This window comes from Ascaphus truei, chromosome 1, assembly GCF_040206685.1.
Source record: "Ascaphus truei isolate aAscTru1 chromosome 1, aAscTru1.hap1, whole genome shotgun sequence".
Classification (NCBI taxonomy): domain Eukaryota; kingdom Metazoa; phylum Chordata; class Amphibia; order Anura; family Ascaphidae; genus Ascaphus; species Ascaphus truei.
In genome coordinates this window covers 417214008-417229582 of record NC_134483.1, presented here as the reverse complement: position 1 = coordinate 417229582, position 15575 = coordinate 417214008, and the positions used below count along the sequence as shown (strand labels likewise).

Sequence of the window (15575 nt, the reverse complement as noted above, 5' to 3'; positions counted from 1 at the left end):
ATAAAAATACTAAAAAGTGGCTGCAGGCTTATACCCTTTTGGCCAAAGGGTTTAACTAAATGTCCCTTTTTCATGAGCAGATAAGCACTGAGGTATTGCACTATATGTTGTGTCATTTTGTATGATGTGCTGGCCTTTCTGTTTTTGTTTACTAAAAAGGACATATTTAAAATGACACTGTAAGAATCATATGACAAAGGAAGAACATTTATCTGAAAATGACAAAAATATAAAGTCAATGTGACATTCAGGACACACATGAAGGAGAATTCCAAAGAAGGTGGAATGTGAATGATAGAAGACGCCCAAAGTGGAATATTAAAACTGAAATAATAACAATATTTCTAAGACAAAAATGCACTAATATCAATTTCCACATTAAGGCCATGGGGGACCAGGGTTTTCAGGCGGTAGATCCAAAACGTCTCTCTTTGGCATAGCTTTACCAGCCTATCACCCCCTCTCCAACCGGATTGTACAAATTCCAATGCTCTATAAGACAGTCCAATAGGATTACCCCCAGGGGCTAGTGCAAAATGTTTAGAAACATTATGGGTTAATAACCTCTTGTGAATATTGCCCATGTGCTCCAGTATGCGGACCCTCAATGGTCGTGAGGTACGTGCCACATACTGGAGACCACATGGGCATTGAAGGAGATACACAATGAAAGACATCTTACAATTAAGATACTGTTTGACAGAAAAAACTTCTCCTGTAGTGTGTGACGTAGACTGTAATTTCTCTAGGGAGCCATGCTTGCATGCTTTACACATAACAGCGGAAAAAACCTACTGGTTTAGTGAGCCAGTTCTGCGAATTAACCTTATCAGTATTAAAGACACTTGGCGCCAATTTTCCCTTTAAATTTGGAGCTTTTTTGAAAATGATCTTGGGATGTTCTGGAATATTAATGCCCAGAATCGGATCTTTTCTAACCAGATGCCAATGTTTTCTGATAATGTATGTAATTCTACCTGACTCCCTATTGTATTGACTTATAAAGGCAATATTATAATCCTTCTTGTCTGGATCTATCTTTTTTTTCTGGGATAGTGTGACATTCCTATCTAGCAATTGTGTTTTCACAATCGCTTTTTCCAAGTTTGCTCTATTGTAATCTCTCTCAATGAATCTTTCTTTCATGATGTTCGTCTGATCTTTAATATATATTAAGTGCACAATATAAGTGAAAATAAATTTTGGTGATATAAATATAAGTGATACGCTGCTAGACCAACGATTAGAATAAATTCAAAAACTTTTTTTTTTAAAGTAGATTGTAATAACTTCATCCCGCAGAAAAGTTGCCACCCTCCAAGGTGGACTAACAATATCCCATTTGGACAAATGAGACGGATTAGGAGAAATTGCTCTAATGACAAGGTCTTTAAAGATCAGACGAACATCATGAAAGAAAGATTCATTGAGAGAGATTACAATAGAGCAAACTTGGACAAAGCGATTGTGAAAACACAATTGCTAGATAGGAATGTCACACTATCCCAGAAAAATAAGATAGATCCAGACAAGAAGGATTATAATACGGCCTTTATAAGTCAATACAATAGGGAGTCAGGTAGAATTACATACATTATCAATAAACATTGGCATCTGGTTAGAAAAGATCCGATTCTGGGTATTAATATTCCAGAACATCCCAAGATCATTTTCAAAAAAGCTCCAAATTTAAAGGGAAAATTGGCGCCAAGAGTCTTTAATACTGGTAAGGTTAATTCGCAGAATTGGCTCACTAAACCGGTAGTTTTTTTCCGCTGTTATGTGTAAAGCATGCAAGCACGGCTCCCTAGAGAAATTACAGTTTACGTCACACACTACAGGAGAAGTTTTTCCTGTCAAACAGTATCTTAATTGTAAGATGTCTTTCATTGTGTATCTCCTTCAATGCCCATGTGGTCTTCAGTATGTGGCACGTACCTCACGACCATTGAGGGTCTGCATACTGGAGCACATGGGCAATATTCACAAGAGGTTATTAACCCATAATGTTTCTAAACATTTTGCACTAGCCCCTGGGGGTAATCCTATTGGACTGTCTTATAGAGATTTGGAATTTGTACAATCCGGTTGGAGAGGGGGTGATAGGCTGGTAAAGCTATGCCAAAGAGAGATGTTTTGGATCTACCATCTGAAAACCCTGATCCCGATGGCCTTAATGTGGAAATTGATATTGGTACATTTTTGTCTTAGAAATATTGTTATTATTTCAGTTTTAATATTCCACTTTGGGCGTCTTCTATCATTCACATTCCACCTTCTTTGGAATTCTCCTTCATTTGTGTTCTGAATGTCACATTGACTTTATATTTTTGTCATTTTCAGATAACCGTTCTTCCCTTGTCATATGATTCTTACAGTGTCATTTTAACTATATCCTTTTTAGTATTTTTATACAATGTGTTAAGTATCTATGTTTATGCCACAGCCTGATCATCTTCTCATAATCACTCAAGCTTGTATGTGTTTATTCATGCTGGATAAAAATGTAACCTTTTGCTGATTGAGGTTATTATAAAGAACGCATATTGGCATTTAGTATAGTTTATCTAGATATATTTATGTGATATGGCTGTGTTATGGTTTTCATAAGTTTACTTCCTCTGGCTGGCTATTTTGACCTTATATAGGATGTCCAATATTCTACATATAGACTAATATTGGTTATATGTGTTTCTTATATGGACTCATCAGAATATCTGATAAAATGTAACACATTTATAATTGATATAGTGCCATTTCCAATATTTTCCTCTATTGGTCTTTCAAATGATAGTTTTATCATCCACCCTATATTAAGCCGGCGGTTCATTGTTATTGTTATTCCACAGATTGGCAGAGAGCCAACCAGAGAGAGTATCCATTGATTTTAATATACAGATTTCATTGATTATTTGTTTTAATCAAATATATGTATACCGTCATCAGAAACAAGTATTTTTTATTAATTTTATATTTTAACATTAGTTGTTTTATATACATGCATGTTTACTGGCATTGACTTTGTGTTAAATTGTGAGACACACAGTCTTACCTATATTCACCTGTTCAATTAAAGTCAATGCCTACTGATCATCAGAGTCTGGTCAGATGTGATTGGACAGGGTATATAAACCATCTGGTCACACATCTTAGTATCACCGTTTCCGGATGAAGCAATATCATTGTGACCGCGTAGAAGAAATTCTGTGACCTTTTGGAGCTCACAGCCACCGTAGGACGCTGAGGAAGTGCCAGGACCTATCAGCATCTCGAGGAGAACGCGGAAGTGAAGGAACACACGAGCGAAGGATACCAGGCGACGTGCTGTCCAGGCTGTTACTGTACTCCAATTCAGGCCGCCGATGCTATTTAATATGTAAGTACTATATTATATGTAAGTGCTGTACTATATTTTTATGTCAATACATCGTTTTTACATACATTTTCTCTGTGTATGGCAATTTAATACGAGGGGGAGATATTACATCCTAAGAAGGGTTCCCGGTTTTGGTTCCACTCACGGGAAGATGTCCCCATTATACAAATGCGAGTTCAACAATTACCAGTGATTGAGAGAGAAGAGGAATATTTTTCCAAAGATACCTTAATAGGTCTACATTCACTCTGGGACATGAGAGTAGTGGCATTGATCACTTGTAAACTAATCAGCGTTTTTCAAAGACTATTTGATATTACGATATTGCACTATATGCATATTCTATCTTTTTCATGATTCTGCGCTCCCCATATTCTACAATCAACATTCTTTAAGGATGGAAGGAGGATCCTCATTGGTCGAGCAGTGTATCACATATTTATATCACTAATTTATTTTCACTTATATTGTGCACTTAAAGCTGCTGTTAAAAAAAAAAAAAAAATTCCATTATATATGTGCATCAATACAATCTGCACACTGACAAGTGATTAGCTAAACTGCAGATCGATCAGTTCTCCTGTAATCGATCGCTTGCTCTGGGTTATTTAATTCAGTTCTTGCACTGCATTCTGGGCAATGTAGTCCTGGAATATGATTGACTAGGCAGTTACGAGATTCAATTGGTGCACTGCTAGAGAGAGGGCGGGGCTCAAGAGCCAGAGTCGATCAGAAGGAGAAGGGGGCTGTCACTTTGGAAATGCTTCCTACATTAGAAATATATATTTTTTAAATGCCACAAGTATTTTCTCATAGTACAGAACTGATTTATTTAAAAAAACACACATGTAAGATATTGCTTGAACTGCTGCTTTAATATATTTACTATATATTCCTTTTTCACTATCACAAGAGAGTGCCTCAGCTTCTTTTCCTTTATACCGTAAGTACAGGTATGAATAACTGATCCCAGCCTTCTACCTTAAGTACAGGTATGATTAATTGGTCCCAGCCTTCTACCATAAGTACAGGTATGATTAACCGATCCCAGCGTTCTACTGTAAGTACAGGTATGATTAACCAATCCCAGCCTTCTATCATAAGTACAGGTATGATTAACCGATCCCAGCGTTCTACTGTAAGTACAGGTATGATTAACCAATCCCAGCCTTCTATCATAAGTACAGGTATGATTAACTGGTCCCAGCCTTCTACCATAAGTACAGGTATGATTAACTAATCCCAGCCTTCTACCATAAGTACAGATATGATTAACCGATCCCAGCCTTCTACCATAAGTACAGGTATGATTAACCGATCCCAGCCTTATACCGCAAGTACAGGTATGAATAACCGATCCCAGCCTTATACCGTAAGTACAGGTATGAATAACCAATCCCAGACTTCTACCGTAAGTACAGGTATGATTAACCGATCCCAGTCTTCTACCATAAGTACAGGTATGATTAACCGATCCCAGCCTTCTACCATAAGTACAGGTATGATTAACCGATCCCAGCGTTCTACTGTAAGTACAGGTATGATTAACCAATCCCAGCCTTCTACCATAAGTACAGGTACGATTAACTGATCCCAGCCTTCTACCGTAAGTACAGGTATGATTAACCAATCCCAGCCTTCTACCGTAAGTACAGGTATGATTAACCAATCCCAGCCTTATACCGTAAGTACAGGTATGAATAACCAATCCCAGACTTCTACCGTAAGTACAGGTATGATTAACCGATCCCAGTCTTCTACCATAAGTACAGGTATGATTAACCGATCCCAGCCTTCTACCATAAGTACAGGTATGATTAACCGATCCCAGCGTTCTACTGTAAGTACAGGTATGATTAACCAATCCCAGCCTTCTACCATAAGTACGGGTACGATTAACTGATCCCAGCCTTCTACCGTAAGTACAGGTATGATTAACCAATCCCAGCCTTCTACCGTAAGTACAGGTATGATTAACCAATCCCAGCCTTCTACCATAAGTACAGGTATGTTTAACCGATCCCAGCCTTATACCGTAAGTACAGGTATGAATAACCGATCCCAGCCGTATACCGTAAGTACAGGTATGAATAACCGATCCCAGACTTCTACCGTAAGTACAGGTATGATTAACCGATCCCAGTCTTCTACCATAAGTACAGGTATGATTAACCGATCCCAGCCTTCTACCGTAAGTACAGGTATGATTAACCGATCCCAGCCTTCTACCGTAAGTACAGGTATGATTAACCGATCCCAGCCTTATACCATAAGTACAGGTATGATTAACCGATCCCACTCTTCTACCATAAGTACAGGTATGATTAACCGATCCCAGTCTTCTACCGTAAGTACAGGTATGATTAACCGATCCCAGCCTTCTACCGTAAGTACAGGTATGATTAACCGATCCCAGCCTTATACCGTAAGTACAGGTATGATTAACCGATCCCAGCCTTCTACCGTAAGTACAGGTATGATTAACCGATCCCAGCCTTATACCGTAAGTACAGGTATGATTAACCGATCCCAGCCTTCTACCGTAAGTACAGGAATGATTAACCGATCCCAGCCTTCTACCGTAAGTACAGGTATGATTAACCGATCCCAGCCTTATACCATAAGTACAGGTATGATTAACCGATCCCACTCTTCTACCATAAGTACAGGTATGATTAACCGATCCCAGTCTTCTACCATAAGTACAGGTATGATTAACCGATCCCAGCCTTCTACCGTAAGTACAGGTATGATTAACCGATCCCAGCCTTATACCGTAAGTACAGGTATGATTAACCGATCCCAGCCTTCTACCGTAAGTACAGGTATGATTAACCGATCCCAGCCTTATACCGTAAGTACAGGTATGATTAACCGATCCCAGCCTTCTACCGTAAGTACAGGTATGATTAACCGATCCCAGCCTTATACCATAAGTACAGGTATGATTAACCGATCCCGGCCTTCTACCGTAAGTACAGGTATGATTAACCGATCCCAGCCTTCTACCGTAAGTACAGGTATGATTAACCGATCCCAGCCTTCTACCATAAGTACAGGTATGATTAACCGATCCCAGCCTTCTACCGTAAGTACAGGTATGATTAACCGATCCCAGCCTTCTACCATAAGTACAGGTATGATTAACCGATCCCAGCCTTCTACCATAAGTACAGGTATGATTAACCGATCCCAGCCTTCTACCGTAAGTACAGGTATGATTAACCGATCCCAGCCTTCTACCATAAGTACAGGTATGATTAACCAATCCCAGCCTTATACCGTAAGTACAGGTATGATTAACCGATCCCAGCCTTATACCGTAAGTACAGGTATGATTAACCGATCCCGGCCTTATACCGTAAGTACAGGTATGATTAACCGGTCCCAGCCTTCTACCATAAGTACAGGTATGATTAACCGATCCCAGCCTTCTACCGTAAGTACAGGTATGATTAACCGATCCCAGCCTTCTACCATAAGTACAGGTATGATTAACCAATCCCAGCCTTATACCGTAAGTACAGGTATGATTAACCGATCCCAGCCTTCTACCGTAAGTACAGGTATGATTAACCGATCCCAGCCTTATACCGTAAGTACAGGTATGATTAACCGATCCCAGCCTTCTACCGTAAGTACAGGTATGATTAACCGATCCCAGCCTTATACCGTAAGTACAGGTATGATTAACCGATCCCGGCCTTATACCGTAAGTACAGGTATGATTAACCGATCCCAGCCTTCTACCGTAAGTACAGGTATGATTAACCGATCCCAGCCTTATACCGTAAGTACAGGTATGATTAACCGATCCCGGCCTTATACCGTAAGTACAGGTATGATTAACCGATCCCAGCCTTCTACCGTAAGTACAGGTATGATTAACCGGTCCCAGCCTTCTACCTTAAGTACAGGTATGATTAACCGGTCCCAGCCTTATACCGTAAGTACAGGTATGATTAACCAATCCCAGCCTTATACCTTAAGTACAGGTATGATTAACCGGTCCCAGCCTTATACCGTAAGTACAGGTATGATTAACTGGTCCCTTACATTCTGTTTTGACAACTGAGCCCAAAAACTATTTTGAAGCACCCCAATAATCACAGATGCAGGCTTCCATAGACCTCATCCCATTTCTCTTCAGCCCCCTCCATACAACGACACTGAAATCACAACTGGGCTCATTCAAATGATGAATATACAGTAAGTGTGACACAAAATCAATATTGACAAACTGCTTTGAGATTTCCCCTTTGTGGTTTCTCGACACTACAATTTATCTGTAGTGAAAGGGCTGTGTGAGGACTTTAATTGTCTGGATATACACAGTATTCAGAGTCCCATAATTGTATTACGTGTGAGACACCCCTTTGTGGCGTCCTTCAACTCCAACAGCTAAATCAGCTACCACTGCTAGCTGAAACCTCTGAAGATGAGGGACAATGACTTGAGAAGCAGAATAACGTCACAGCAAACGAAGAGATGTGAACATGCCACCCACCTGGTTCCTGTCTCGAGCGTTCGCGTATCTAAACCTCTGGATATAGTAGAACACTAGCCACGCAAGTGAAATTATCATCAGCACAATGAAGGAGATGGAGACAAACACCACCGAAGTTCGACTGACATATTTTTGCAAGTTGCGCGTCCCGATTGTTATGTATATCATCACAGTAATGTTCTTTTCCAGCAGGCTGGCTATCTCTTTTCCTTTAGGCTCGGGGATCATGATTGCTACAATATCTTCAATGCCTGTCAAAAAGAGGGAAACAATGGTCAAAACATGTCAGTGCCTACAACTTGTACAGATAGAAATCACTAACCCGGCAGTGCTCTCAAGGCCCTCTCAGCATTGAAAGACTTAAAGGTGCAATCTCACGGAAGAACAAACGAAGCAGGTGGCACGGCTACGGTTTCCAGTGATGGGTTACCTTTTTTTTATATCTAAATAAGCAAATATAGTGAAGCACAGTTTTTGCTAGGGATAGTGGGCAGAACAAGGGAAATTCAAACTAAACGCGTACAAATAAGTGTTGGCGTGAGTACAAACGCTATTCCTACACTGCCCCCACAAAAAGTGTAAGAGTATCATGAGGAGCAAAAAGTAGGGAGTAAACAATGCACACATTAGATACTTCATTGAAATGTACATACAGATGCAGCGGCCATTATTTTAAGAAATCACGGCGCCGTTTTCGTGTGCGCTGCTGTACTCCACACGGCATGAACGCTGCCAATCGCCCCAGGCACACGTGTTTATTGCGGTTGCTTTGTTTGAATTTCATGGATTGTGTGCAATTAAATGCAATGAAATTAATGAATTGTAATGTGTACAGTACTGTGCTACTGTGTCAATTTCAGGTGTTTATAAGCCAGAACACTAAAATGCCATTTTCTGCACTCGCCTGCACTCGCGCCTTAAGGCGGTACGGTTGGAAGCAATCCTGCGCCATGACATGGGTATTCCGAGGTATGCACCGCGTTTTTTGTTAAAATAATGGCCGCTGCATCTGTATAATATATTGCAAAGGAGAATGTTAAATGTTAATACTGTCGATTTGTACCCCGCTTCTTTTTTTAAGGAAGGTACTTAGACATTAAACAAAACGGCAAGATTCCAACTTAAATTATTTGTATTAAAGTCACTTTATTTTAATAGCAAGTTTATATAAAAAAAATGAAAAACTTAGTAAAAATCTTAAAACAAGATCGCATTGAAACAAAACCAATGAATGGGTAATTAACTACCTTTGCCCACTGTGCAATGATAAAAAGACAGAAATATGAACTAAAGCAGCACTGCTCTTTGGTCACCTAAATAATGAAATTTGTTTTAAAGGAACAATTCAAGACAGCAACTTTTTTTGAAAGTTTTTTTTAAATATAGAATTGAAGCAGGATCTCCTGAGATGAAATCCACCACCTTGGATTGCTTTTTTAAAGAGGCAATCCAAGTGGCACTTTAAAATATATATATCTTTTTATTTTAATATATTCAGCCTTTGATTAACTTTATTGAAAACTAATTACAAAAGCTGCAGATCGATTCGTTCTCCCGTGATCGATCAGCAAAGATCCTCCTTCCTAGGGTTCACTAAATGGCTGCCTTCCGTTTCAATCAATCCTTCAGTCATTGAAACTCAGCAGCTACAATGTAGCCTTATATTACTAAGGTAACATTATCTATTGTTACAGTTTGCAGCTCAAACTGCTGGGAATGTTGGCAACAAATGATCACAAACAGGAAAGTGTTACAAAGATCTTGCACTGCTGAGGAAGTGAGCTAAAACGCTATGAAAATCAACGGATGCTCAGTATATTAAAAACTCACTAAAATTGGCATTAGGAGTTGAATAAAAAAAACAGGTAGTAAATATAATCTAATAATACGGAACTGATTTATTTAAAAAAACACCCACATGTAAGATATTGCATGGATTGCTTCTTTAACCAGTGCGGTGTTTATTATATCAAGCATACCTTTGTGACAATCAGATTGATTGTTATGCTATAACTAATGAAACACGTTTTTGTTGTGTACATAACTCCCCCTGCCAACTTACAGAGTACCATTCCCTCTTTAGATTCCCCTTAAAAGAGACATTCTGCTGTGTAGCATATATTTTTTAACATAGGTGATATATACAGGGGGGATCTTTGGAGCTGAATCACGTTAATTTCAGCTGCCGGGGAAGATGCTGCTGGTAGCATCCCTTCCAGGGGAAAGAAAATGGCGTGTAAATCTCCCACATTACGTAGGTCAATAGGAAGCAGTTCCAATTGGCCCACGTTATACTGCGTTTTAAAAAAACAGAAAGTAACTGGTGGTATCTTTACATATAAGTATCTCAGCAACCAAGGGGTTGGAAGTAATGCGGTTCAGCTGCTGAGACCCCCTGCTTCATATATATATATATGGCACACCCCCAGGAAGAAGATCCCTCTGGGGATCGAACCGTCAGATTTTTATGTCTGTTTCCATATATTATTTTGCTGACTTACCTCTGAGTGCTGTCTCTCTTTGCTGTTCTGCTGCCCTGATGGATGGTAACGTACTCTTTAAATTATTTATGGGACTAGCACCAGGCCTTTCTGGATATCTACATTGGAGTGCTTGCTGCTTTTTTTTACCTAAATTTTTACCTATATATATATATATATATATATATATATATATATATATATATATATAGACCATACGATACCGGTTGAAGCACGACATCAAGGGACAGCACTCAGGTAAGTTGATCACAAGTTCTTTGTATTGAAAAAGACACAAAAAAAGATGTTTCGGCCCACAGTGGGACCTTTCTCAAGGTGGTGCAAAAAGGTCCCACTGGGGGACCGAAACGTCGGTTTTTGTGTCTTTTTCAATACAAAGAACTTGTGATCAACTTAGCTGAGTGCTGTCCTTTGATGTCGTGCTTCAACCGGTATCGTATGGTCTATTATTGTGTTATGGGATAAGCACCAAACTTTGTTTACTTTCAAGTGAAGTGCCGGCTGTTTTTTGGAATATATATATATAATATATATATATATAATATATATATATATATATATATATATATATATATATATGCTATACAATACCATTCTGACGCGAAATCAGAGGGCAGCACTCAGGTAAGTAGGTAAATAAGTATTTGTATTAGAAAATGACACAATAACCAAAATACAAATACTTATTTACGTACTTATCCGAGTGCTGCCCTCTGCTTTCGCGTCAAAACGGTATCGTATATCTTATTATTACTTTATGGGACAAGCACCTAACTTTATCGACTTACCAGTGGAGTGCCGGCTTTCACCTGTGCCTTATACAGTGGTGTGAAAAAGAAAGTACACCCTCTTTGAGTTCTATGGTTTTACATATCAGGACATAATAACAATCATCTGTTCCTTAGCAGGTCTTAAAATTAGGTAAATACAACCTCAGATGAACAACAACACATGACATATTACACAGTGTCATGATTTATTTAACAAAAATAAAGCCAAAATCAAAAGCCCTAGAATCAGAATGATAATATTGCTTTCTGCATACACCAAAACTATTCACACCTTCTGTTTCCAGGCAATAAACATTTTCTATCAATTTAACTAACAGCTTCTGATGGAAATCCGCACACTTTTATTAGAACTCTAACTGTGCCAGCTTCCTTGGGTTGTTTACATACCATTCCTTACAAATCCTCTCTTATAAAACAGCTGTCCCCTTGAGATATTCAGCGGCAAATTGCGTTATGTTCTTTTTTACCAAACACCTATAAGCTCGGGTTATCGGATCTGTGTAATTAGAACAGTCCGTGATTTTGATAGTGCCTTCTAAAAGAAATGCTGCTCTGGGATAATGTGCCACAAGAATAGGAAAAGTAGCGCCAACCAACAAAACCACGGTACAAGATTATCTCCAACAATAAAAACAAATAAATAAATACAAACATTTATAGTCCCGCTGCTAGAGTCCAAGGAAGTCATTTCAGTCCCTCCAAAAACAGCTTCTGAAAGAAGAAAAAAAGAGTCCTCCAGCACGTAGACTCAGTTCATCATCCCAGACACATATATGTGGGAGGAAACAGACACAAAAATAAATGTATAGTATAAAAATGGTATAAAAAAAAAAGGATATATACTATAAAAGAATACTAAAAAACACACTTACATGTGACTAAATCACACTAGAAATAGGGATGTAGCTTTCTGCAAACGTCAGGAGGTGACTTTAAAAAGGTTCTGAAAATGTTATTATGCTATGGCCTTCTTTTCTCTACCTTTTTAAGTCATCTACTGGCTGTTGAGGAAAGCTACATACTATTTACAGTGTGATTTAGTAACATGTAAGTGTGTTTTTTGGTTTTCTTTTATAGTATATATACTTTTTTTTACCATTTTTATACTATACCGATATTATTGTGTCTGTTTTCTCCCACATATATGTGTCTGGGATGATGAACTGAGTCTACGCGCTGGGGGACTCTTTTTTTCTTCTTTCACTAGGATAATGTGCGATAGATTGTGGTGGTAAAGGAAAAAAAAGAAAATTTAGCAAAGGCTAAAATAATTCCAACATTGCAAAAGTATATCTGAATTATTCATGGGAATGATGTAACTGACCAGTCATTTTGCTCGAGAGAAAAAAACGACTTCAATTAAAGCTAGTTGCATTTAAATTATTCTGACTGTGACGCATTACAATAAATAATTAAGACTACAGCACTGGATGAGTATTAACACAATAGATAGAGTGACCATACAGTACGTCCTAGTGTAGCCGGGACAGTCCCATATTTTCATTCAAACTTCACGGTGTCCCGACAATTTTCTCAAAATCGTTCAAATGTCCGAGTTTTGAGCTTTTCCCTGTTTGGACTCACTTAAAACTCTTAAAACTGAAGAAATAAACATGGCGTGTTTTTATGTGATCGATCATATCAAAGAGCAAACATTTCAATATATTGGTAAACTCTAATTAAATGATTTATTAATATATACCAACCCGTCATTTTGTTACACTCGAGTTTGTGTTCTGTTAGGAAACAGAAATACATCAATAATACAGCATAAATGGGGACACTACCAAACAAATACCATTATAATATTTCTTTTTAAGTGATCAAATGTGTTCTGTGAATCATTTTTTGTGTCCCGGTTTCTACTTTTGAAAATCTGGCCACCCTAACAATAAATTCCATGAGGTGACGTATTGCACTGCCTTGTTTTAACTGCATGGTCATTTCTAGAGAAGATGGAGGTAAGGATGGACACTACTTTTAAGCTTTGGGTTATCAATATTTAAACTGGCTTGAGATAAGTGAGAGAGATAACATGACATAAATACCAGGGGAGGGGAAGACATGAGAAAGAAAAAAATAGGATTTAGAGTAATGATCCCTGACCTGACCACCAAGCAACAGCTGCAAAACAGAACACAAAGCTGAGAGTTTTCTCTATAAATGATTCCCCAGTACACGCATTACATTTTTACACTGCAATGAAAGATTTGCACACTTGAATTGGCTCAAGTTGTCTTGCGTATCCCTCATATTTGAATGGGAAGACTCAGTCAGTTCAGGATTTGTAAACTCTCCTTCTATTGTAAAAGCCAGGAATGGCTGAAGCTCATTGCTTACAATTTGGAGGGAAGTGGCACTTGCAACTGACATACGTATGTAACCATGTTCGCTTTCCCTTGAGCTGCGTGAAGAAATGCGAAACGCAGTGGCTCTGGGGACAGTAAAAGCCATGGCTGCCTGTGAGGGTTTGTTCTTCTTCAGGTTCAGACCCAGAACGTGTAAGAACTAGAACAGTCAATGAGGCCAGCTGCCATCTTAGTTTGGGTATAAAACCTATGCCGCCTGTTAGTTCCTTGCTTGACAACTATCTGTTTACAGATCAGGAGTCGGGCTATTGTTTGTTGCCTAGCGCTACATCTTTCCCTGTTCCTTTTTATTCAAGCTTCTAGTTCTGCAGATCTTGTGGTACCTTCTTGCTTGTTGTCTTGTATTCCCCTTTCACTTTTGCCCTGTTTTTTACTTGTCCCCTGCTTCTGTTGCTCTTTTGCATGTAGCACTGCAATTCTTGCAGATAACCTTGGTTTGTCCTCTTATTTCCCTTAGCATTATTTGCGCCGTTTATTATTTTTTCCCCTGCTACTGTTGCTTTTTGCATGTAGTGCTGCAATACTTGCAGCTGACTTTAGTTTGTCCTTTTTCCTGTATAACTATTTTGCCCCCTGTCCTTGTTTGTTCCCTTAGTTACCATAACCTTTTGCATGTAGCTCTGCACACTTTGCAGACTCCATTTTGTTTTCCCCGTTTTGTTTCCTTTAGTGTAACAATAAATCCTGTCAGTTTTTATATATTTCGGTCTTCTGTCATTTGTGGGTTTCCATGGTACCTTATAAAGATAAAACAAGAGAGAAGTGCATACCTCATAGATTTTCTTTACTAGGCACAAAGAATAAAAATGCACTTACAACATGTCCGTGCATCAAGAGCAGTAAACAGAATAGCTGATACGGTCTCCGTAGTCCAGGCACTGGCAACTTAGCATTACTGTCATTCCATGTTACCTCCAAGGGTTCCATACATCCTGATACACAGACTGGCCTGTACCTGTCGAGAACCCTAAGTGTTGCTGTGGTTTGTGACCCTTATTGCTGTCGGCCAACCGACATAACAACTATAAAGCGTCACCCTCCAAGGAGGATGCTCACCAACACCAGCGGGCTAAACACCGATAACTAACTGGGTGGTATCATTGTTCTTTCTACTATGAATATATATATATTTTTATGTATTCAATATTCTTTTCTTATTTATTCCCCCTTACTCAATACAAGCAACACAACAGCAACAACAGCCTCCCCCCCCCCCAAGCTCCTCCTCTTGACATGATACAACCCCTAAACACCTTTAAACCCAGTGGGGGCCAGTACGACCCAGTCATACTGCCCCGGCCTAACGTACTACAAGCTATGTTTAAAAGCTCTGTATACTATAATTTCACCGACATGTATGAAGAACTCTAATGCTGGTCCATTAAAAGGTATCACAAAGAATTTGCTCTTCTCTGTACATACAGTCAGTCATGGGGGCACAATTTATATAATGTACTTGCAATAATGATTAATTCATTCTTTAATGCATAAACATTGGTCTTTTAACTTGACCTACACAAAGAAGATCTTCCATATATAGAGAAACCAGTATGCCGGGTTAGCCATTTCATTATCTATAAACATAAAATGGACCAAGCGACCACTCACTTTTTGCCCGTTGTTCGGACCCCATCCATAAGATCCAAGCTGCCCATAAAGTTAATTAGACGGCTCTTCCTTTAATTTATAATCAGGTAAAAGGATGTGCCAATGTTTCAGAAATATGTTTTTTATTACATTGTTTACAATATATTATCCCTTATCTTGTTGGGAAATCTTTGCGTGTATGTTTTTGTATACAATAGTCGGGGTGTACAACGCATTGCTCTGATCTAAGTGGCTTAATCAGCTCCATGGGGCACACATCAAAGCGAGAATGTAGCTGAGAGCAGTCAAAGAAGTGCAAGGAATCCATCAGTGGGGTATATTGTGTAGGTGCATGAGAATACACACTGCTATCCCGTTTCTCTTACACTCATCCTTTCATGTTGCCAAACACAAACATTTCTTAAATGAAAAGCATCACATGCT

At 38.8% G+C, this 15575-nt stretch overlaps 1 protein-coding gene across 1 annotated transcript in view; it reads right to left on the bottom strand.

The window, feature by feature from the left end:
• RNF150 (ring finger protein 150) overlaps positions 1–15575 on the bottom strand; it is a 195418-nt gene that overhangs the window by 116933 nt on the left and 62910 nt on the right. Inside the window, exon 2 of the mRNA XM_075614783.1 lies at positions 7884–8134. Within this exon, the coding sequence (XP_075470898.1) occupies positions 7884–8134 (251 nt within the window). The remainder of the gene's footprint in view (positions 1–7883; positions 8135–15575) is intronic.